Below are 26,579 nucleotides of genomic sequence, written 5' to 3' on the forward strand. Positions count from 1 at the left end.
TTGCACTTTTGGGATTTTTTTTTTTTTTTTTTTTTTTTTTTGAGGAAAATTTTCCAAAAATAATTATTTTTATGCATATATACATTTACTTTTTATTCAAGACAGTTCGGTTTCAAAAGCACATTTTTTTAATGGAACGAATAATGCTATTTGAGGGGGTATTTTATTATTATTTTTTTTTTTTTTCTTTCGAATTAAAAGAGAAAAAAAAACTTTACATATGTGTTGTATATTTGTGTTGCATGAACAGAAAATTATTTAACTTAAAAAAGGGGCTAATTAAATGTAACGAATTTGAACATTTCTTTTCACTATTAAACATATAATAAACAATTAATACAATTCTGTTACACAAACACTGATCAAAAATTAAGTAAAAAAAAAAAAATCATACGTAACTATTCTGGTTATTCGCATTTTAAAGAATGATTTTTATATTTATTTAACATTTTCCATGATCATATTATTGGTACAACTTATTATAGCATAAATTGCGTTTCTGCTTTTTTGTTAGTGAATCCACATTTTATCTTAAATTTACCCATTTTCTTTTCGAACTTCTCAACCGTTCGATCTGTTCTTTAATCTTATGTATATGTATTTACTTATTTTATTCAATTACATGCATCAATTTTTATGTTTATAGTATAAATTATTTTACTGTTCCGAATATATTACGTATGGTTGATATTTTAATCTATTTAAATTCGCTTTATTATTATTTTATTTTATTTATTATTTTTTTTTTTTTTCACATTTCGTTTATTTTTATGACCCTTTTCTTATTTACCTATTTTGTGTAATTACGATTGTGCGCATAGTGTGTGTCACAACAAATGTTCCTTGGCATTTCAATATACTTATTCATTATCTATTTATGTAAATATTGCTTCCACGACATGGATACAATAATTAGTACAATCGTTATATACTGACAGTTTCACCTAATTCCCCCTTTAATTCTTGTCATTATGATAAATTTTACCATCATATAAGTTTGGGTTACCATCACCCGTTTTTTCTTCTTATAATTATTCTCCTTTTCAAGTGTATACTATTCTGCTTTCGCAAAAGCTACAAAGAATTATCACATTTATAGTAGTTCCCCTTCCCAATGTACACTGCGCGCACTTTGTGACGATTCATTCATATAACACTATCGTTTTGTATAATACTATATTACAAACGCACGATTGAGTGTAACATTTTTCATAAAGTCATTAAGGTATAAAGAACTGAATAAATAACCCCATTTTTAATTGAACGATCTTGTAAAATTTAAACGCTTACATATATTTCTTCCTGCACAAACTGTTACAATTATACACACACATATATATCCTATATATATATAATTATATTTCCATTTTCCATCATAAAAAATATTTTCCCTTGTACCGATGCTTTGTCTAATGATTTCCCTGATCAGCATTTTTTTTTCATACTACTATCCTCTCCATACGTTTATGACACACTGGAGCATATTTTGTACTTCTACTGAAGTTGAATTTATAATTTAAATAAAATGAATATCCTCTAATGGTGGTTCCGTAATCGAAAGATGTTAAAAAAGGAGTATAACCCGAAGTCAACTAGTTTTTTTCAACTGAAAAAGTGCAGTGAAAGGTTAATCCCCCTTCTGCTCCGTACAACTTTTCCCTTTCACTATTTTCCATATAATATAAATCGTGTCTTTTTTTTTATAATTCTTTTAAAGGCGTATGAGGTTTTATTTAACCCTTTATAAAAATGAAAAGTTCGAATTTATTGTGTGTTTTCGCCCAGTTCCTACTATAGTGAGATCCTAAAACTTAAAGGTTTTTCCGTTCCATTACATGCAAAAATTTTTAGCACAAGTCTCCAAAATAATCGATCGCAAATTTCAAAAATGTATATGCACAATAGGGAACAGAGATGCTGCTTTTTTAAAATAATTCCCACGTATAATATATGCCTCCTTTCTTATCATTTTTACTTCGTCTCATTAAGTGTTGTTCGTTTATCTATAGACAATTTGGTCCAGGTGGAATCATGGAACAGCATTATTCCCGCCAACACAGAAAAAGGATAATAAATTTACAATGACTTCCTATTCACAAATATCCAGCAAGTACATATATATATATATATATATATGAAATTTACAAAAATAGAAAAGTGAGTTTCAAGGACTAGTTAACATCTGGTACTATTTATCCCATAAACTTCAAATTAAGAGTTCCAATAATTATACGAAATGATTTAACTTCACTCACTTTTTACCTTTTTTGATGAAATATGTTTATCCCATATATTGTGATTCTTCTATCCTTCAATGTATTATTATATTTTTAACAATATACCATAGTGTGCCTTATCCCTAAGTATCCTTACATGCATTTAAATATAATTCAAAAATGCTAATAAAACGTGAATACTTAAAGGATACATTCAAGTTAAAATATCAAAATACGCGAACCTCTTAAATTATTTCTATCTACATATTTAAACGTAAAAAGTTGTATTTATCATTGCAGAATTCTTTGCGCAAAACGCCAAAAATAATAGTTCATGTATATTTACATGTGCATATATATATATATGTAGAACTCTTTCCGTTTTCTCTCTATAAACACAATTATGGTTATCTTAAAAGAAAATACAACGACCTTTTTCTTTACAATTGTCATGCAAGCATGTATAAATGACAAAACATAAATATGATACATACATTAGAAGAAATAATACGTCTACTGCTAAGATATCTTATGTAGAAAAAATATTATTATAAAAAAAATATAAAATGAAGTTTATTTTTTAAAAATATAGAATATTCACTATATATATTTACATACACAACAAACCTTTGAACGTCAAAATTTTGTGCACCCATGAAGGGTTTTAAATTTGTCATTTTTTTTTTTTTTACAAACTCTGGTTTTTAATAACATATAAAATTTAAAGTTTCATTTCCATGTACATAGTAAATTTATCAGTTCCTTCTTTCTTATAAATATATGCCAATCTTAATTAGAGTTATTATGCTTGGCAAACAACAGTACTCCTATAATAGCTGCTACCATTAAAAATGTCTGTGTTCCTAAACTATTCCATGCATAATAACTTGCTATCATACCAGGTACAATATATATAGCATTTTCCTTAAGTTTTTGGCCTAGTCCTGAATTAAACTGGTTTATATTAATTTCATTCCTGTTTTCTTCACCCATATATGAGGGTTCTCTGCCATAATAACTATCATAGTGAGATGGTGATTCCAGGTTTTCATAACTTCCCCATGGGTTATTAAAATTACCATTGTTGTAGTTGTTTCTTCTTTCATTCATATTTTCACCAGGAAAATGTAAATTATCTCTTGATCCTCCAAAATTAGGGTTCATTTGAGATAAGTTCCTTGCATTCCTTGACTCTAATCCGCTAACTAGGCATTTTCCATTAGGACCACACTCCTTAAAAATGGTAATAGAAATGTTTTACACATGAATTATACGTAAGGATAAGCATACATTCACTGGTATATTAATAAAATTAGAATATATAGAGAAAAAAAAAAAAAAAAAAGTTGCAGCATATTCATTTTTAAGTTACATTTTTGTGGGAGTATTGAAGGGCCAGAATTACGAGGGTAACTGCAGAAACCTTAATAAGGGAGTTTAATGAACATAGTGATGTTCCTTTGATTAGGCAATTTTTTCCGCTGGATCTGCTAGCAGAACTCCTGTTCTTATCTTCATTTTGATTCTTCGTGTAATTGCTATAATTCGACATTTTGGAAATTATTATTTTTAATTCAATTTAATTTAATTCAGATTAAAAAGATTGAGGAAAAAATTTTTAAAGCTCATACAGTATAATATAGCGTAAATGAATATTCACGAATGCATTTAAAATCAGTATATTTATATTACGCTTATTTTTTTTAAACAAAAATATATAATAAAAAAACCTTATGATACTTTTTAACGCATTTATTAAAATGAAATTAATTAATATATTTATTAAGTAAAATTTTTATTTAGTTATAGATTTAATTATATTACGTCATAATAAATTATATATTTTTTTTTTCTTAAGATTGTTCTAAATTTTTATCAATTTTTCTTTCTTGTGCCAATAAAAGGAACTATTTTTATAAAAAGTAAATTAAATAATAATAGTAATAAATTATTCATAAAAAATAATACTTTACTAAATATAAGACAATATAATAGAAAAAAAAAAAATTGTATATTAGCACCAGTTTTATGAAGAATATATATAAGAGTCGCAACTTATCCAATCTTATTATAATATTTTCTATCGTGGGATGGATCATGAATTTCTTTCGAAATACGGCGTAGTATTTTTTTTTTTTTTTTTTTTTTTTTTTTTTTTTTTAATAATTGGCAATGTAAGATTACACTTGATCAATAAGGAATAATAAAATTTACGAAATCGATAAATATAGGAAGATTTAGTTTTTTAAAAAATATATATAATAAAATGGGTATAAGAATAAATACATAAAAATATTATTATTTCTGTTTACATTTATATTTTTCAATGGAAATGACATATTTGTATTTCATTTGCATATTCTGAAGTATAGTCACAACTACGGAAAATGCGATTATTTTCAACATTTTTTTGTGCATTTTTTTCTCCTTTTTTTTCTGAATTTTATAATATTTATAAATTTACTGTGCAAAGTAATGATAAAATTGGGTCACGAATTGATGGGGGGAAATGAGAAAAAATCAAAATTTAATAAAAAATTCCGCATGCTTTTATTTATCACCGTGGATCCATATTTTAACCCTTATGACGATATTTTTTACTGAAATTGTACCACATTTAGGGGAATACGTTCATAGTTGATAGTTTAAATGGAATTTCAATGTACTAAGGTAATATAATACTAATCTATACATATATATTTGCATATATATACATATCATGATACGAAATATTTAATAAAACAAGAATGGATCAATGAAAGGGGGGGCTAATTTATAATGCATCCAAAAATATTTTAAAAATTTCCAAGAGGAAAATTTTTAGTTCTGCTTTAATAAAGAAAAAAAAATAAAATAAAAATATACAGAACTATTTTACTTTATTTATAACTTAGAGGAAATAATTACAAAATAGTAATAATAGTAAAATAAATTGTCTTTAAAATAGTACAGACAAACTACGTAGTATATGATAGTGGGCAAATTCCAAATATTTCTAAATTTTCTAAAATTTTAATTTTTTATTCTAGAAAATTTCGTCCTTTATGTAAAATTCTTTAAGTGATCAAATGTATTGGTTTTACTGAAATATTATTATAATGATTCCGTTACGTATAAACAGCAAAAAGACGATTACGTATATTTTTTTCGATTAATCATTCCGAAATTATGCAACTCGTAAATTTCATTTCCATGTTTTATTGTTTCTGAAAATACAACATTTGGTCTTGTAATGTTATCGTATATTTATACCATCATTCTTTAAAAAACATTCTTTTAAGGTTCAACTTATTACAGAAACGGATATATGTATATATATATATACATATATCCTGCTTTTCATTTTCACCTCAATTAATTATATCCCATTTTTTGCAAAAATAGGTTCACGTGACGCAAGTCTCTTGTTCCTTTTTCAGAAGAACATCCTTTGACAGTACGCGTGTCTGTACATTGTGCGTGATACATTAACGAGCACCATATCGATGCGCCAAATGATTAACGGTAAATTTTATTAACCAATTGGCATTCTGATGCATGCATAACAGAATCTATATATGCACACAAAATGTAACGTTTTAATATACTAATTAGGAATAGGACGTACACAATGCTATTAAGAAGTAATTGAATCTATATAACATGATTGACCTTCAACTGACGTGATGAATTTTTATTTTAAATGATATAATTCTCATTCTATTGTTTTCTTTCGACCCCTACGCTTTTCTATTGCTGAGTTCATGTAATCGTCTTTATTTGATGGAGACGGAGAAATATAAATACACGTTTTAACAACAGTTCTTTGTAGTAAGAAATTAAGGTATAAAAAATGTAAAAAAAAAAAAAAAAAATGGTTCAATCGTGACGTTCTTATTCATGCCCTTTGGTACATACAAACTTTATTCTTTATTTGGTACACTTCTATTGAATGCTACCTCTGTAGGAGAGGCATAGAATTTCCACTTCATATTTCCACATATTTACATAAAAGATTACACACATTTTGGCATAGTATATATAACTAAATTTAGTTAGAATTTTAATTTGACTTCCTTAGGATTCCCATAAGGAAATATAATAAAGCCGCATTAGTCATTAACGCATCGTCTAATATCATTGCTCTATTAATGTGACAAAATTTCCAAAACGATTCCGTTAAAATTTATCCGCACAGGAGTCACAGGAATCCTTGAGAAAAAAAAAAAAAATTCTCTCTTTTAACATTTTAAACCTTTTTTTTTAAAAGATATTATTATCATTTTTTAGGTAAGGTACAACCTTATAAAATTCAATAGACATGAAAAGAACATTTCCACTTTTGTCTTTTCTCCGCCTTATAATATTCTTATTATATGGAACATACTTTTGCGAACTTCGGTAAAATTTATTTACCAATGTTTCTCTTCTTCGCATATGCATATACTCCCATCGACGCATGAGAATTATTCGCAAAAGATCAATTCTAGGAATTTTTATTTTACGCTTCATTTGACATAGAATAGGAAATATCCTACGTACATTTCAAGCATTTCAATAATTGCAAAAAAATTATAATACATAGATGTAAAAGTGAAATGATCAATAATTTGACTCCTTCCATGGTTTTCGCGCTATTTATGCAATACCTCCCTAAGCAGTAGGATATATAATATAAAATGAAAGTACCATATTATATTATGATTAATTTTTCGTTTTTAATTTTTAGAAATTAATAAAATTCTAATATAGAATTAGTATTAATTTTAAACATTTTTTTTTTTTTTCTTTCCTTTTTACTAAAAAGGGGGGATAAAAATAAATGTAAAGTACATTTCAAGATATCAATTGTGTTAAATGTAATTTACTTCAAATAGATAACGTAAAAAAAAAAAAAAAAAAGTTGGAACACAAAAAAAAAGCAAAAAAAAAAAAAAAAAAAAAAAAAATCAAATAGAAAGTTGCAAATATTGTGCCTGCACATGTATAATGTGGAAATTATCAAATTTCATATAATATTCTTTTCTTTTTTAAGGTAACTTACATATGTCTGAAAACATTTTATCAATTAAAATGAAATAATTTTCTCTTTTATTTATTTTTCAAACTTTTCGTCATTTGTTTTTTTGTTTTTAATTTTTTAATCCAATTTACTATTTTTTCTAAGACTATTTCATTTCCAGGCTCCGTGGTTAACCCGTGCTCCATATTATCTAGTGAAATCAATTCTTTATTATCATTATCTAATCTATTAAAAAATGATACTACGCCTCTATACAAACAAAAAATATCTTCCTTGGAATGAATAAACAATATAGGAATATCTTTAGGCATGTATCGCATATCTTTCTCTAAGTTACTCGTTGCTTTTACAAGTTCACACCAATATTTTAAGGTTAAGCCAATTTTGGAGGTAATATTATCAAAATTAGAAAGTTGATTTAGATAGGGGTATTTTTGAAATCCTATTTTTGTGGCAAGTCTTAATGTTGGAAACAGGCTACCAATTAATCTTGTAAATGGTAAATAAAATATTTTATATTTATATGAACGTGGTGAAGCTATTTTCTGAAAACAAATCATACTTGATAATGAGATACAACCTTGAATGTTTAATCTTCCTTTCCCATTATTTTGTGTCTTCTCTAACACTTGCAATGTTCTTAAAGCAATATTTCCTCCCATTGATTGACCAAGTATGTATATTGGAAGGGAAGAACATTTATTATTCGTATGTTCTTTACTAGAGCAGGGTTTATCATTACTTTGAGGATTATTAGTACCCTTGGAAGCTTTCTCCCTTTTGCGTTTATTATTACTCCGCACATTCCTTTTACATTTATCATTATTACTTCCATTGTCATAATTACACAAAGTAGTACACTCCTTAGCCTTATCACAAATTGCCTTCGAATTCTTTTCATTCTCCTCTAAACATAAATCATCATTAATTATATTAAGGTATTGTATTACGTCATGCACCAAATCATCAAATTTGTTAATATTCAGACTTAGATCTCCCCACCCGTCAGATAGTCCATGACCTTCTAAATCTAATGCATACACTGAATATCCATTTTTATTAAAATGTTCTATCCAGCTATCTTTATAAACATAATAATTATTTGCGTCTTTTAATATAACTTTATCGTTATCTACTATTTCAACATTCTGTCGTAAAAAGGTCAATCTTGCATGTGAATTTAGACCATGAATTAGTAGTATAATACCTATCGCGTTTTTTACTAACCACCCATAGCTTGACATTAATAAGCCATCCTTATTAAAGAAAGCACCAAGTTTGGGATTGCCGTCTACTTTAGTAGTTGTTGGGGTGTTGTTATCTTCTTCACGGGAAATACATTCATCCATTCTATTTATTAAAATACTAAAAAAAAAAAAAAAAAAAAACTATTTCACAACATCGAAAATGAAGAGGGGCCCATATCTATATACTTAATTACGCTTTTTTTTTTTTTTTTTTTTTCTTTTTTCCCCCTTATGAATAACTTGCAATTATTCAGAACAAACAGATCCTTTAATACTTGCCCCTTTCTACTATACATGTATAATAAAATATGAACAAAAAATCCTTAAGAAAAAAAGTAAAATCATACTTAAACAAAAATAGTAATATAACTTAACATAAAAAATGTAAATCCATTTTAAATCATTCAAAAAAAAAAAAAAAATTTTTTAATTTAAAACAAGGTTGCTTAATAAGAACAAATTTGAATAAACAGAAAATAATACATGTAACAAGTTAAAATTGATAAATGGCCCCATATATCAGAACAAATAAAAAAACCTAAAATAAATGAAAAAGCAGGAACATATATATTATTATAATAATTGCGCGTTTAAAAAAAAAAAAAAGAAAAAAAAAAAAAAAAAAAGATTACAGATCATAGACGTGCGGTAACTTAGTTATATATAAAAAAATGATCAGAAGTAGCCGAATACAAAAGAAAAAGATATTTCTAAAATGAATCCATTGACTAACAAATTTTATTTTATTTTATTTTTCGCAGAATGAATTTACTTTTTTGGTACATAAGTAAAATACTCTTTTATTTTGTTTTTAATTTATACTTTTTTATATTATACTTCTATTCTAATTATCTGAATTTCCTTTTGTAATAAATAATTTGTGAGAAAATTGTCGAAAGGAGAATAAGAATACCTATTCATTTGAACCAGAAATATAAAGATTTAAAGAACCGTATATTACAATTATAAATTTTTTTTTTTTTTTCCTTTTTCTTGGAATATTTCATTTTTTGTTCTATAGTAATGTAACATATATATAAAACATTTCTTCCTCATATTTATACCATTTATAATGATAAACAATTTTTCAACTAAATCACAACCCGCAGACACTCCAACCCCCAATATGTGATAGACTATACTTACATAATAATTTTTCTTAAATATTAAAAAAATTTATACCTTTTAGCATGCTTTGTATATATGTAATTATTCCTATTCTCATATCTTGTATTAAGCCCCCCATTTGATATATAGGTAAAGTATCAATAATTATACAAAATTATCATTTTAAATATAAAGAAAAAATGACATCCTAAAAGCTTAACATATACATATGTAATTATAAAATGAGTGAATAACTTAATTCGATTTTTGGAGGAGTTACATGTTATTTAAAATGAAAGTTTTTATATGTAATATGAATATATCACCGAATGTATGTGTCCTGTAACATGCATTTATTTATTCTATGTTTCAAAAGTAATTTATGAGGAAAAGCATAATTCTGTTTTTTCTCTTTTATTCTTATTTCCATAATCTTTGTACAAATACTTAAGGCATGTATTTATATTTTTATTCTCATTATAGGTTTTTATAGTAGAACAAGGTACCATTCTTATTAGACGACCATATATTGTAATTTCACTGTAAAGTTCTCAATTCTTCTGAATAGCATAATATTGTCCTGTGGTGTTATTAATTTGACAGAAGTTTAGCACACATTTTCAATTTTCTCTCCATTTAATTAAGATCTCCCATTTGTTATTATTATTATTATTTATTATTTTCCCTTTTCAATCGTATTCATAAACATAAGAAATATTTGCAATGGAAGAATCTTTTGGAAGTTCTGCACTTAATTTTTTGGGAAGTTTAATTCCAAAGCGTGGTACTTGTGGCTGTACCGCATTTTCAAGAGCTAATACAGCATCCCTCACCTTAACCATATTTTTGGCTTTATTTTCAATGCTCTTGGCGAATTATTATTTTGAAAATTTCCATTTGGTAATATAAAAATTATGCACAAATTATGCATAAATATAAATATGCATAAACCACATGTACTCTTGCTCACGATGTACTAGTTTATTAGCAAGGAATATATATATGTACACATGCAAACCATCCTTGTTAATCCTATTTTCTTTCATTTTTAATCGTTTTAGATAGCAGAAGATATATTTGAAGACGAAGAATTGGAAACAGGAAAAACTGATGAAAAAATGGAAAAAATAAAGGCAATGAACGAAGCAGAAATGACGCACCAAGTATGGATGTGAAATAAAATGGCCTTGGAATGCTATTCCTCGAATCCGTTGAAAATCAAAAGGATATAAATGGCACAAAAGAAATGGATAAGAAACACATCATAGACAGCACAATCCTTTAAATCGAGAAGTAAATCGTCTTTATTGATGTCATATTAGAAAAAGCATGGTAATCAAAATTGTGGATAAAAATTTTTTTTATGAAGAATCCTATATTAACAAGTGGTATAAAATACCGCTATAGGTTTTTGCTGTGCACTTAGATGAAAATGCAGAACATTTCCATCGATATTAATTCTTACACAAATTAATCTTCTTGACTCTACATATATGGAAAATTTATTTAAATATAAAAAAAAAAAAAGCGACACATTTGCTAAAATGAAAAATAAATCTGTATGAAGCACATACCGACAAGGTAATAAATGAATCAAAATTTCGCAAAAGACAATGTGACATACAGATAGGGGAAATTGCCTAACATGGTGATCAAGCAGAACAGTGTATGAATGGAACAATACAATAATTCGATCCAACAAGAGCAAAAAATATATACATGTACATATATATGTACACATACACATGATTAACGCACGATAAAATAAACACATCGAATAACCTTAGACACAAGTACTGAACGAATGGACAGAATTCCTCAGCCAAGAAAAAACGTGTGAACGTTTTCAGTGTTTTCCGAAAACGTACGAATGAATAATTCCTCTTATATAAAATAATATACCCATTAACATACTAAGTGTGCAATAAGTGTGAAAGGTAATTCCTCCGTACATGTACCTTTTGCTCACGAGTAATTTTTAGAGATTTTTTTTTTTTAAACTATGTCTATACTTTAATTGAGCATACATTCTATGCTCAGCTTGTTTGCGATGTTTGTTGCACTATTTTTTTCTCTACCATGATTCATCATTTGAAAAATTACGATTCTATTAATAAAATTTCCTCTAATTAAAAAATATTATATATATATATATATATATATATATATATATATATATATATATGTTAAAGTGTAAATTCCATAATATCACATTTTTCCAGAAACGCTCAGACCTCGCGCACTACTTATTTTAACTTTAACTCAATCTATGATTTTTCTGGAGAAGAAAAATATAACTCTCAGAAATATCGTAAACAATCAACAGAATTACATTTTCTTCGAGGAAATGAAATAATTCGCCATATATTCTATAGAATCGTAAGATTCAGTTCGTATGCACACTAGTTACTAAAAAATGAGTTAGAACATATTCATTATAAATAAACAAAGTATACCACAAGGCGCATTTAATGAATATGTCTCGAACATGAAAATCCAACCCACCATCTCAACTGTATTAAACAGCTAATAGGACACTACTACTCCAACATAACCCACCTCCGTTCTCCTATACATTCTTATTCATATAATAATGAAAAACGGCAAGTGAAAATAACACATTTAAAAAATTTCCTTCTTATATATTATGTTCTTATCATTTTACGTACAATATTATTAAAGTGTATGCTTCATCTTTTATTACAATTCTTTTTTAAACACCCCATTTTGAATTTAGCATAACCTTATTCATATTGCCTTTAATAGGACATATTAAAAATTCTATATCCCCATACAAATGCCTTTATAATAGAATTACGTGTACTTTATTATTTCTTTCTCTCCAATGTAATACTTTTTTGTACAATGGTTAAAACACGTGCATCTTATTATAAATTTTTTTTTTTTTTTTTTTTTTTTTACAATAATTAAGTAATAGAATACAATAATCCATTAAAAGGTTGTACATAATGGGATGTTACACACTGATGGTGATAAAATGATATCATACAAGATGCCATCATTATACACCCTCATAGATTTAATTAGATGTGTATGTCGAATACGTACAACTTGAGAAAAGGAAAAAAAAAAAAAAAAATAGCTTTCTTCTATTACAAATAAAGTACTATACTTCATCCTTTAAGGTGTAATAAAAGCGCGTCCAAGTAGTGCAAATATCTTTAATACGCATGCTACGCTGCACTCAATGTCGATATGCTATCACATACTTCTTCCAGTCTATACCATTATATGGATTGTGTACTTTAAAATATATATGGACGTAAGATATGCTAATAAACTCATTATTATTTCTAGACTCACAACAGGTTGAACCAAATTAACGATTTAACGAAATGAAGGCATTTAGTAACAGTAGACAGAATATCCTGCATGTACCTTTCTTTATGCTATTCTAGGTGACACCTATATATTCATAAATTATATATATTTATATGTAACAATATTAAGTTGCAAGTAATTATTTCGTACATTAAAGATACCTCTATAATGTGAAACATATTTTATTATTTTTCCAGTTTGCACACTTTTAAAAACCTTAAATGCATATACATTGATGCATAAAAATAGGTGTACGAGCATTGGTTCGTTTTTATAATTATTTCGAAAATTGTATACAATGAAACTGCGCATAATATATCCCAGCATGTAATAACAAGGAGCACAACTTCTACGTAATTAATGATTTTCTTACCCCCCCACCACAACGATCAGATGGCATTTCTAGAATTTTTTTGTGGTCATCAATTCGCACATGTAATTCATAGAATAAAACAGAATTATCATACATGAATAATATATTACTCTATGTTGTGATACTTCCTGCTTACACAATAGCGAATACAATGAGAAATATGGTGTGTCCATGCTATTCTTTATATATGGTATAGTATACTGTACTTAATATGGCTTACGGCACAATGATGGAACCATACAGAATTTTTCATAAGTACATTTCAATCATACATCCCCAGTCATTTATAAAATTGCACTATAATTACCCGACCTCCAACCTAACATAATTAAAAGTAGTCTCTTATTTTACTCTTCAGCAAAACAAGGAATGTTTTCTTCATAAATTGAAATACTTATTTATAATGCTATATTTTTACATGCATGCCTTCTTTTCATAAATTATGCTATAATAAAAAGGCAAGAAAGAGCACATACAAATTCATTAACAAATTATTACACAGCTGCTCGGTAACAACAAGAACCCTCTGAAATTATTTCGTAGAAATAACAGAAATTACATGTAATTCTTTCTTAGGTTAACCTAAAACTCTGCATATAAATATAAGCGAAAAAAAAAAAAAAAATTAAAGAAATTATTTAGAATACTAAAATATGTTCTATGCAGTAATAACTATTTTCTTTGCCTAAAAATAAAGAATGAATTAATTTATCGCAAAATGAGACGGCATTCAGGAAAAATAAATTATTAATTATTACCATAAAAGGAAATAACAAAGAAAATTGCATTATTTTAATATAGAAGAACAATGATACGAAATAATTTAATTGCTTTCGATTATAAGGGAATATTCCATTAGGTATTTATTTTATATGTTACACATTATATTTAAAATTGCTGTATTTATTAATATATATACTTTCATTTCTCATTTTTTTCGTCATTTCCCCCCTTTTTTCCATTGTTCCACAAGTTATAAATAAAAGGCATCTAATATTCCGATAAAGGGAAATGGTAATTACTTGCTTTTATGCGCTTAGACAATTATTAAAGGAAACCATATATTGATATGTTTTTTTATTTAAAGTTAATTGATTTCTTTTCTAATTATTTTATACTATAAATAATGAAATTAATGGCGCCTACCCAAATTTTTGCTTTAAAAAAAAAAAGGATCAATATAATAAGTAATAAAATTTATTATAAGGGTTTATTTTCTTCAAAGAACACTTTTAACTGTAATTATTTTTACTTTAAAAATAATTATATAGTAAAGTTCTTATTATTTTTTTTTTTTTATTAAAACCGTAATTCAGTTATTATTTTATAAATGTATCATATTTTGATAAAATAATTATACTTTCACTTCCAAATATAAAAAGTATACATTTTTTATGCGTAGTGAAAAAGAATATATTTTTTAAAAAATTGTTACATTTATAAAAAAGAAAAATTTTCTTAGTCCCTTTTCTTTCAAAATGAATATTACAATTTTTTTAAATTACGAAGGGGAAGAAAAATATATCAGAATTTTGTGAAATAGGAAAAAATATAAAAAATATATATATAAAATAATTACATTAAATATCATTGAATATAAAAAGTGAATTATCATATTCAGATACCGTCAGAAAATTTACAGTATAAATAATTTACCATAAATAAAGTTATTAAATTTACACATAATTTTAAGGAAAAATGAATAAGTTCAGATACATTATTAACATTATCACAATTATCCTTGCAAATAACTCGTGGAGTTATTCTGACAACGTAAGATATAATGAATAAACTGACTACTGCTGAACTATTTATATTTATATTTATATTTATACTTCTGTTTCTTTTTCCGTTTCTGTATCCTTTCCCATTTCGTTGTGTATATGAGTGCGCACCACATTTGCACTTCAGTACTGAAATGAATGTATGTAGAATGTTAAAGTAAAAAAAAAAAAAAAAAACATCTTCCAATTTTCTGCCTTTATTTCTTTTTCCAGTCAGCTGTGTCCTTTGCGAATTCATGGCAAAAAAACAGACAAGTTAATGTATCAGATATTAGAGCTATTCGATCTCTTAGTGAAAAGGAAAAAAATGGAGAAACGGAAGATGTGGGAAAATTTGATGAGAATGATGATGAAGGTTATGATAAAGATAGATATAATGCCTTGACGCAAGATTACTTTGATATGATGGAAGAGGACCTTAATAATAACAAAGAATTTACACCAAGAATAACTGAAATTATTAACAATATAGATCCTAGGGCGCAGTTAAATTATTATATGGGTAAAGTGAAATGTAGTGATATACGTAGGGCCAGTTCAAAATATAGAAAACGTCTATGGAGAAAAATTAAAAGAACCTTAAGAGCCATAGATAGAACAACAGAACGAGAAATGTACTATATATTAAAATCGAAATATTATGCCCGCTCTAATGCATTTGTAGGAGGTCGAAATATGGCACAAAAGTTAAAAAATTTTCTATATAAGTATAAAGTATTTACCCCTGTTTTGTTATTTGCATTATTGTCATACGTTTCCAGCACCTACTTTAGCGCACCAGGATTACCTGCCTTCTTTGCATTAACATCTTTTTTCACTTTCATTTATCTTGCTTACAAATACGTACAATGCTCCAGAAGACTTAGAAGATTCCCTGAACATATCTCACAACGATCTATAAATAATTTCCGACAACGATTAAAACGTGAAATAGATAACGAAGAAAATGAAACTCGCCATTCCAGACTGAGCATGGATGACTCAACAGACGATATAAAAATGTTTTAAAAAGTTATTACTGAAATGAAGCGTTGAAATTTCTCAACCGTTATTGTCTTTATGTATACTATATATATATATATATATATATATATATATATATATATATATATATATATATATATATATATATATATATTGGAGGAAAAGAATTCTACACCTTTTCCATGTAATTCTAAATTTATTCTAAATTTTCGTTCAGATTACAAATGAATTTCTGAACGTCACATTATTTTCCCCATAAAATTAACATTTGGGGGATGGATTAACACTTATTTGAATTCTTATCATTATTCTTATATTTAGTTATAACTTCTTTTCTTCTAGTGTGTAATGATTTTTTTTTGAAAGGAAGTATTTAATTAATGCATTATTTTTTATTTATTTATTTTTTTTTTTTTGTTTTCCTCACGAAACACACCATTGATACAATTGATAACGCGATTATGCTTAGAATTAAACCTATTGTTTGCAAACATAAACACATATTTTTATTAGCCTATAAATATAATTTTTCTTCTTTGTTTAAAGATCGCGATAGAAATTTATCATGCATAGTGACATTATTTTTTTCTTCTAAGAAAATAATAAGTTGTGTATATATTTTACGGAGTTTTATTTAAAACTCAAAGTAGAGAGAATTTTATTTTTATATTTTTCCGATCCATTTTTATCATCACTTTTTGACGCGGAATGCGCAAATTACATAGAAAAAAAAAATACTTCTTTATTTTAATGTTAATATTTTACGCACACTTTTTAGCAACGGTTCTCTGTGGAAAAAGTTCTGCTACATTTCACTTTAATAAAAAATTCCCCCAGCTCAATTTATCACTTGTTTTAAAAAGAAGAAAATAAAAAAAATTCAGCATCACATTTTGGGGTTCTTAAAAGAGTGCAATGTGTTGTGTTGTACTGTGTTGTAGTTTCAATTTTGCAACTTCCACTATAAAATCGTAAAAAAAAAAATTACACTTAAGGGGGAAATTTTATCCTATAGATAAAGAATTGCGCAAAAGGTTAAGAAAGGTGACATGTCCTGAACATGCTAATAAAAATTGGCCACACCTTGCGGGGTAATATATAATGCGTAGGTGTAAAACGAATTTATTCTTATGTAATAGAAAGAGGTATATCATTAACTATACTACAAATTAAATTATTATGTAATTATAATTTTGGCGGAATGTATAAAATAACTCATATTTTAACAGAACCGCCGGCGTGTATTTCTAAGAGTTCCTTTCTTAATTTGATGGACCACAATATTTTTTATACATTTGTCTCTAAATTCAAACAGAGGAGAACTTATTTACGTTTTTTGTCTACTGTTTTTATTTCGATATAGTGCAAAATATATATTTTAAGAATTAAGAATTAAGGCTTAAAAATATATAAGACTTGCAAGTTTTCACTTTTATTTAAATAATTTCAGCATACAATGCGACTTTTTTCTTCCTAACCCCCTGTAGTACATTTTTCTACCATTAAAGAAACATTTTTAGTACGTTATATGTTATATAGTCAGTTTAGTATAACACATACAAAATGTGTTGTTAAAAACAGTCGATACGCTATAGGAAAAAAGAGGATTCCTTTTTTTTTTTTTTTTTTTTTTTCTTTTTCCTTTCGGCCCTTATATTTTTACCTTATAATCCTTTGACAATTTATATATGCTAATGTTGAATGAGGGCCACAAAAAATTTGCTGAACACTTCTATTAAATTGATTAAGCTAATTCGTTGATTATGCTTGGTTAACTGATTAAATAATTTTTCAGTTATTTGGCCGCAATAAATTCTTTGTCTGAATAACACCCCGTTGGACTTTTTCCTTAGCAGTACAGTAAAGAAAGAACAGAAAAAAAAAAAAAAAACATTTACTCCGTGTTGAATGTTATATACGTGGCCCAAGAAAACAATTCATACTTTTATTCATGTACATTATAATTAACTCCTTCATGAGAAATCGATCATTTTTATCATCAAGTATAACTATGTATCTTACATAATCAAATGTTACATCATATATAGTGTGAATTAAAAATTGAATTATATATTTAATTTTTAAATTGTAGCGAAAATGTGTTTACTAGCTTTTTGGTATTTATTCCTTATGCATATATTATAATATTATATGCTCGATGGCCTTTCAGCGGCTCTCCCCGCCCCATTCCTTGCATTTTTTCCTTTCCGTACCTCATTTTTCATTGCTTATTTTTTTACTTATTTCATGTTATTGCAATTATATATAATGTCAACTGTTCATACATGAAAAAAAAAAAAAAAAAGAAAAAAGAAAAACATAAACATAAACATAATAATGCAAACTCCTTATGATAATACATTTGCTCTTGACGTTGAAGCTTCCCTATGTAGATTATTAGCGTAAGGAAGCAACGCCCTGTCAGAATAGCAAGTAGTACATATAAACTAATTCGTTTTCATTTTTTAAAAAAGCTATTTATAGGAACAAGTTTCAAAGAACAAATTGTTACTTTATTACTAACCGAATAAGAACCAAATAATATAATATCTATTTTTTTAGTGCTATATAGCCCCTCAGAATGGATTCATTATAGAAAGAAAAGCTGGAATTAATAAAATATAATATGTACATGTAATTAACAATTAAGAAAAAAAAAAAAGAAGCCAATCAATTAGCTATATTCACAATTCACCAAATTAATTCATAACGCAGACTTTGTTATATATACACTATTTATTATTATAACGCTTACTATTCTTTATTATTATTTTTTTTTCTATTAAGCTATTCAATTCGGATTCCATTATACAACAAGTAAGACCAATTATCTCTTCCGCGCGAAACAACTTTTCAGCCTTATAAATCTGTTCATTTCTAACCAAAATATGGTGGTACAACAGATTGATTCTATGTTCTTCAGGAGGTAGCTATTTATAAAGCTGTTAATTCTTCTTCTTTCTTTTTCTCTTTTTTCTTTTCTTACCATTCAATATATATAAGTTTTTATTTTTTCTGAAAAAAAATTTTTTTTAAATATAAATTATAATTTTTTTTTTTTTATAACATTTTTATAATATTTAGTTTTAATAATAATTTTGTATTAACTTCTACAGAACATATATTTTATAATCTGTACACTGTTAATATATAGTTGTTTTTTTGACCTTATATTTTTTAAATAAAGAAATTCCTTTTTTCGTTTTTTTACTTTTAATTGTAGATTTTTGTTGCTTTCGAACTTTTAGAGAAATATATGTAAAGTTTTAATAAATTTTGAACAATACGTAAAAGAGATTATTATAATTCTTATTAAAATACGAGTAATAAATTCGTTCTTTCAACTAAGATATTAATAGGTTTTTTTTTTTTCTAGTATATATCAACAATATGCCTGTCGCAACAAGGCAAAATAAGAAAGGGAGGAAAGCCGGCGCTTTTCTCTTTTGCACCAAGGTTTCCTTGTACACCCTTCTAATCTGGATTGTAAATTGCTCCAACTCTGTAAGGAAGAAAAAAAAAAAAAAAAAAGAAAAAAGTGAAAGAAGCGAAAGGCATATTATCTGTGTAACAGAGGAAAAAAGAAAAAAAAGGGCAGGGACAAACGGGACAACCCCCCCCGGATGGCCCATCATTTCTCAACGTACATATATTCCTCTATGCACACGCTTTTTTCCAAGAGGGGAGTAATTTTTTTTTTGTTTGTTTTTTCTTTTTTGTACTATTTTATTTTAACTATGTAATACTTTATGCCTCCACACACCTCTTCAGTACTTTTTTTTTTCTTTTTTTTTTCACTATCCATTTCAATTAATGTAAATAAAAAAATATTTTGCTTCTCTTTTTTTATATCCAAATTTTATGAACATAAAATCATTTTCCCTCACCATCTCATTTCTTCTTTTTTTTAGTGCCAATATGATGGTAATTCGTACAGTGTTATGAACAATAGCCTCGGAAAAGCATTCGATTCCAGAGCTCTGAGGTCATTAGCAGAAGCTTTAGAGGAGGAGGCTGTACAACATGATGCACCTGTAGCATACGAGGATGAGATCGAACAGGATGCACCTGCAGTATACGAGGAGGCTACTGAACAGGATGCACCTGTAGAACACGAGGAAGTTATAGAACAAGTTGCACAAGATGTTGCACAGGAAGTGGCACAGGAAGTCGCACAAGACGTTGCACAGGAAGTGGCACAAGATGTTATACAGGAAATTGCACAGGAAATTGCGCAGGAAGTAGCACAAGAAGATCCAGAAGAATTAGAAGAAGTAAAAATTGAATATAACGATGATGGAACCCTACGTATACGTTCTACAGATACATACAAACAACCAGCTGTAGCAAATTTATATAAAGAAAGGATAAACAATTTCTACAGAAAATTTGACCCGACAATAACGAGAGATTTTGAATATTTAAAAAAAAATGTTAATTTATTTAACGAACGAGAACGCGCCTTGGAAGGAGACCCATCAGCTATTGCTAAATATCCTAAAGGATACTGGGATCCACATTTGGCATTACAAAAAGCACTCAAAGAAATTATGGACAAACATAATGAATATAGAGAAATGTTGGCAAACAACTTCTACGATGTTAAATTAATGGATGATTTTGAAAATCTTAGAACAAATCCACCATACATACAAAGAGAATACGGAAGATTAGATCTAAGACCTTATACACCAAAACCAATCAATGCAAAAGAGGACAAAGGATATTATAAATGTGGAAAAGGAAAGAAATCAAAAAGAAAGAGTTGGAGAAGAAAACTTCTCTGCTGTTTCTAAGAAGCCTTCTATCATAACGTGTAATAGAAAAAACAAACAAAGTTATCCCTTCTGCTGTTACATGGATAGGGAAAAAGGTGCAATGAAACTGCTAAGTGATAATGGATTTATATGTGTGTAAATATACGAATTGAAAATCATGGAAATATATTGTTTTCCTTTTTTCTCCATTTCAAAATGAAGGAGCAGAATGGAGGGAGGGGAGTTTTTTTCCCCCCCTAAAAACGTCGGATGAGACAAATAATAGTGAAGGAAAAGTGCATAAAATGAAAATTATTTTTTAAAAGACTAAAAATGTATCAAAAGAATGCAACTTACCTTTTCGCTCATATATGCTCTTTACGTACTAATTAGTATGTCTGTGTATATATGTAATTAATAGACCACCATGAAAATTATGTATTTTACAAATCCTTGTATTAAATAATACGTACTGACTGATAATTGATTTTTATTCTTATAGAAACAGTTTTGTGTGCTATATATTCTTCAACCTTTTCTATAAGTTGTTTTATATATCCATATGGAAAATGGCACTTTTAATTTTTTTTTTTTTTTATCATGGACTTAGAACAAGATTATAGAAATTAATAAAGAGTAATATCCTTTGAATATAACTTCCATGGTAGCAGTAATTATATACTTTTGCAAAAATCGAGGGGTTCAAATTTGTGCACTGGAAAAAAGAGAGTCTTTTCTTTTCTCTCCCTACGTGTGAAAAATGTATAGAGCAGCAGCATATCTGCCTGTCGAAATAAATTAGCCTTTAGAAATCTTCAGTTTATTTCTGCATGTTCCCCACCCCCATATATATTGTATAATATAATTAAAAAAAAACAGCAACAATTGGTTCTGGAATAAAGTGGCACAGGAAAATATATAACCTTTGTTTTTTCATTACTGCTATCTTTTTTATTTTTTTTTAGCTTTCTAATAAATATATCGCCCTATCGTTATATTCCGTTCAAATTCTCATAACATATTTACATTTGCCGTAAGCATTTGAAAACATATGCGATATAATATCTCTTTCCTTTCACTTAATCTACATCGTTAAATTTTGTGCTTTCATATTATATATATGGAGTACAGTTTCTTAAAATAGTTCATCCCTATTTTGTGTGGGGAGTTTGTCTTAAAAACATTTAACTAATAAAGATATTTCATGAAACATAATTTTTCGGAACTTAACTGAAGTACTAGTAAATACTTTTTATTATTCTTTTATCATTACTCCCATTATTATTATATTCTCTCATTAAGCAATTTACCTGAAATCTTTGAATTAATAATTTATGCATTTTTTTTTTTTTTTTGTGATTTTTTAAAAGTGGATTAATTTTTGAAATATTCCGACCGATAAGGACGAACGATATATATAATGAGTTAACACCATTCGTCATTCTAACTCGGCTATTCCTTTTAATTAAATAACATTTTATTATGTATGGTCCAACGTAGTGATGTTAAGAAATTATATGCTTTCGTAAAAATATTTTCATGATTCAATAAAAATACGAGTGGAATTTATTGAACTAATAAAAGTGAAAATAAATAAATGTACACATTTGCCTTTATGCATCATAAAATTATTTGTTTTATATCATGAATTGAATGCCTTTGTCCTTTTTCACGAATTGATACATTTCAGACTTTTAAAACAAGCTTAATATCTTTAACATTTTAAATGCCAACAAAATGGCATCAACACATTCTTAGAGGAGAAAACAAAATTATATATATTTACTTTGCTACCCATATATAAAGCCCGTAAGTAGTATCAATAAATATTACAATTTATAAAGGAAATGCTTAAATGTGCAACACACCTGGATAAATGATTTAAATGGTGCACGTGCTGTGGTATAGTAGTAAGTACATTTCATAGCGACAGAACTGTGGATACATTGCCAATTTTAAAAGCTAATTTAGGTGCTTAATATTGCGTGCGTAAAAAAAAAAAAAAAAAAATACAGCACATCAGCTTTATGTCAAAGGGGATATATACTTAAAAAAAAAAAAAAAAAAAAATTAAAATAGATTTAATTACACATAACATAATTGTAGACTTATCTACAAATTACACTGACGTAGAATTGTAATACAAATACGTGAAAATGTCAACATTTCCTTCTCCTTAAAAATAGGATATATTAATTTTAAATATTTGCTTATATTATTATGTAAGGCACGCTTATTAAAAATAAGCCCATTATTAACACGCACCTTTATTAAGCGCGTCTCCTTCCAAAACAAGCGCGAAAATATAGTTCTTCTATGGATGAAAAGGAACTACTCATCGTGTACACTACTTCTATAGTGCAAACATAATGAAAATAATATGGTCGAACGAAAATTCCTATTAAGCCTATCCAGGTAGGGTAACGTTATCTCTGTTCCGTTTATCGTGAAGCAGAATAATACACCAGTTATATCAATCTTTTACGTACACACACACGCACACACATATATATATATATATATATATATATATATATATATATATATATATATATATATACATGTATTAGCTATATATATTTATACAAAAACGGCCTATATCGTCCCCCTTCTCAAAATGTATACTAATTTATATATGACAAAATTTTTATATAACGAGCATTTCCGCATCCTCTCTTTTTAGATTCACTTGCACATAATTCAGAAGGAACAAATTTATCTATACATTATTTTAAGTTCGTGCGTTCACCGTGTTTCTTCATAACCAATCTTTCTTTCTTAACGTTTATAATACAATTGTTCATGTTATAGCAAAGGTGTTATATAATAAAAGCAAATAAGCGTTATTAACTCCTGCCAAGAGTACGTACAGTATGAAATTACTAAAAAACAACTAAACGTTTATAATTACATGTTCTATAATTTTTCCACATTCAACAAATATTACACATATATTTTTTATAACAACAATTATCATCTAACACACGCGCAGGAAGCAATGTTTTTATTACGAACACAAATATATAACCAAATAACTACAAAACTATTATATAAACTCTCATTAAAGTAATTATATTATGCTCTGTTGCCCTTGAACACATAAACATTTCTTCATAAACCAGTATTTTTATATCTTAAAAAGAAAAAAAAGAAACAAAAATCATTGTAAAAATTTATAATTTTAATTATAGGAACTTCCTTTAAAATAATTCCATGCAACATGCAGAACCAATGGAATAAATCATTTGTACGAAAAAATTAAAATTCCTTTTAAAAAAATAGTACAAAAAAAAAAAAAAAAAAGGATGAAAAAAGTATTTATAACATCATAAAAAATATATATATATAAATATTCGACTTCCTAATATGCCTAAGATATATGCGTATTAACCTATGCACAATGGCTGGCGATTCTGCACATTAAGCATTCTTAATTATAAATTATATTTATGTATATAAAATAATACATACTGCAGAAATCTATTCGTTTTAATTTTTTTTTTTTTCTTTTTTTTTTTTTAATAATCGCGCTTGATTATTTTATGTACAGAGCTGTTTTTTTAAATATAAATTGAAATATATCAGATCAGTTAAAAAATTTACGAAAAAGGATAAAATCCATGTTACATTTTGTTTGGCTCTTCTTAAAATAATTATTTGGGTTAAAAAAATTTCCTTTTTTTCTCTGTTTTGTTTATTTTGCGATTGTTCATATATATGTACTTTTCCCAGATTTGTTCTGCTCCTTTTATTTTCTTTTTCTTTTTATGTTTTTTTTTTGTTTTTTTTTGCTTTTATTTTATTTAATTTATTCCCAGTCCCGTGCTCTTATGAGTGCTTAATTTACTTTAAAACCCTATTTATTTCCACTCTTTATTTTTCTTCCAGTTGAATCGTAAAAATGATATAATGTTTTAAGAAAATTTTGAGATCACATATCTTTTTCAATACATTATTTTTATTATATTCTTCTTCTTCTTTTTTTTATTTTATTTTTTTTTTTTTTTGTCGTATATTGAAAGCGCTGTGTAAAAATGTATTCATTTAGACAAAATGGAAAAAATATAAGCATGAACAAAAAATGTAATATAGTAACAATCAGAAAACTAGATGGAAGATAATCATGTGCCGCGACAGAAATGTTTGTCCACTGAACATAAACACACAAAAACTGGAAGGAAGAATCCATTGAATATCAAAAAGTGTACATTCATCCTTTTTATTAAAATTAGTATCTACGCCCTTTTTATCTGCTCACTATACTATTCCAACCATGTAATATATCGGGAATATTATATCCCAAGTTTACTTGTGTTTTTCCATTGTCAAAATTCTTAAAATTATTTTAGAACAAATATGTGTACATACCTACACACTTGCATACTTCTTAGTAGCGCTAGAATAAATGCTTTATCTGAACATTTCCCTTAGGATATTTTCTCCACCCCCCCGAACACCCAATACAAACAATGGAACAAAGCCAGTGTTAAGTCTGGCGCATTAATGGAACAGGGCCCGGCCTATATTAATAAATACTCTAAGTTTAACGAATATTCAAAATTATTTCATGTGCATGATGATTATCCAAGATTTAATGAAAGAACATATTTCGGAAGGAATTTAGCAGAATTGAAATCAGAAGGGGATGAAAGGGCATTAACACAACTGCACAGTGCAATTTCCGAAATTAAAAATGGAGACAAATATTTTTTAGATCAAAATTATCGTTCTTTAGAAGAAGAGATAGAAGACTATGATACGGGCATATATTTTCATAACATAGTGACAAAAATACCTGGGGGAGTAATAGAAGAACACACTGATGAGATAGAATATTACGAAGCAATGACTGAAAATGACGATCCAGCGATGGATTACCCTGACGAAGAACTCATATATTTTGACCCTGAGATAGATGAGCATGAAGAATTGGATGAAGAAGAACAGCGCCTTAAAAAATATTTAGATTCCTTTCTGGATGATGAAGTACACTTAAAAAATATTCATGATTTTATACAAGAAACCGAAGATTGTGTTAGGAAATATAAAAAAAAAAAGTATGATTTTTTTAACTATATTGTAGAACTTAGGAAAAAATTCAATAGAATTATTAAGAGCATTAAACATCGTTTGCTGAAATTCATGACATATAACAAACATTATCTCATTAAAGTGCTAGTATCTACTATCACCCGGCTCCTTTCCATATTGTTTCTGTGACATTTTAGCTGTAAAGAAAAAGTTAAATATTCGAAAAAAATCCGCTATATATATAAACACAGACAAATTTTCTTATGCTTCGCCTACTTTTACGCCATCGCAGATCCAGTGTGCATGTAAGCTCAACCTTATACTGCATGGGTTATGCCTTTTTTTTTAAAGTATCTTTTTTTTTTTTCTTTTTCTTTCTTTTTTTTTTTTTTAATATAACTATCAATTTGTGAAAAATAATATATATATATATATATTTTTTTTTTTTTTATTATAAAAAATAACACATTAAAAATTTTTATGTGAATAATAAATTAGCATAAATAGGTGAACCGTACATCTCTACATTTGTGCTCAAAGGGCATTGTTATATTTTAGGCAAAAAATGGATTCTTATGCAATATTTTGAAAAAGAAATCAAAATGTTCCGCTATGAGGCCTATAAACGACTTATTCATAGAATAATCGTTAAAGTAAAACTAAATTTTTTGTATTAGTTAAATAGAATTTTATTTTTGGAAATAAAAAGAAAAATATGAAAAACAATGCTGTGTGG

At 27.0% G+C, this 26,579-nt stretch overlaps 5 protein-coding genes across 5 annotated transcripts; 3 read left to right on the forward strand and 2 right to left on the reverse strand.

Annotated features, from left to right (window-relative positions):
• Positions 1–3,005: 3,005 nt before the first annotated feature.
• Positions 3,006–3,768, reverse strand: PKNH_1401400 (Plasmodium exported protein, unknown function; the record flags this gene model as incomplete). The annotated part of the gene is made up of 2 exons (XM_039113625.1): positions 3,006–3,449; positions 3,589–3,768. 2 exons carry the CDS (start codon positions 3,766–3,768, stop codon positions 3,006–3,008), a joined length of 624 nt encoding a protein of 207 aa, XP_038969998.1.
• Positions 3,769–7,286: 3,518 nt separating this feature from the next.
• PKNH_1401500 (lysophospholipase, putative) lies at positions 7,287–8,567 on the reverse strand (the record flags this gene model as incomplete). The annotated part of the gene is made up of 1 exon (XM_039113626.1): positions 7,287–8,567. The coding sequence occupies one exon, from the start codon at positions 8,565–8,567 to the stop codon at positions 7,287–7,289; it is 1,281 nt and encodes a 426-aa protein (XP_038969999.1).
• Positions 8,568–14,985: 6,418 nt separating this feature from the next.
• PKNH_1401600 (Plasmodium exported protein, unknown function) lies at positions 14,986–16,079 on the forward strand (the record flags this gene model as incomplete). The annotated part of the gene is made up of 2 exons (XM_039113627.1): positions 14,986–15,060; positions 15,285–16,079. 2 exons carry the CDS (start codon positions 14,986–14,988, stop codon positions 16,077–16,079), a joined length of 870 nt encoding a protein of 289 aa, XP_038970000.1.
• Positions 16,080–19,445: 3,366 nt separating this feature from the next.
• On the forward strand, positions 19,446–20,851 carry PKNH_1401700 (uncharacterized protein; the record flags this gene model as incomplete). Its single annotated transcript, XM_002261872.1, has 2 exons — positions 19,446–19,559; positions 19,967–20,851. The coding sequence occupies 2 exons, from the start codon at positions 19,446–19,448 to the stop codon at positions 20,849–20,851; spliced, it is 999 nt and encodes a 332-aa protein (XP_002261908.1).
• Positions 20,852–24,922: 4,071 nt separating this feature from the next.
• PKNH_1401800 (Plasmodium exported protein, unknown function) lies at positions 24,923–26,032 on the forward strand (the record flags this gene model as incomplete). Its single annotated transcript, XM_002261873.1, has 2 exons — positions 24,923–25,087; positions 25,244–26,032. The coding sequence occupies 2 exons, from the start codon at positions 24,923–24,925 to the stop codon at positions 26,030–26,032; spliced, it is 954 nt and encodes a 317-aa protein (XP_002261909.1).
• Positions 26,033–26,579: the final 547 nt, after the last annotated feature.

The sequence above is a fragment of the Plasmodium knowlesi genome, assembly GCF_000006355.2.
Source record: "Plasmodium knowlesi strain H genome assembly, chromosome: 14".
Taxonomy (NCBI): Eukaryota; Apicomplexa; class Aconoidasida; order Haemosporida; family Plasmodiidae; genus Plasmodium; species Plasmodium knowlesi.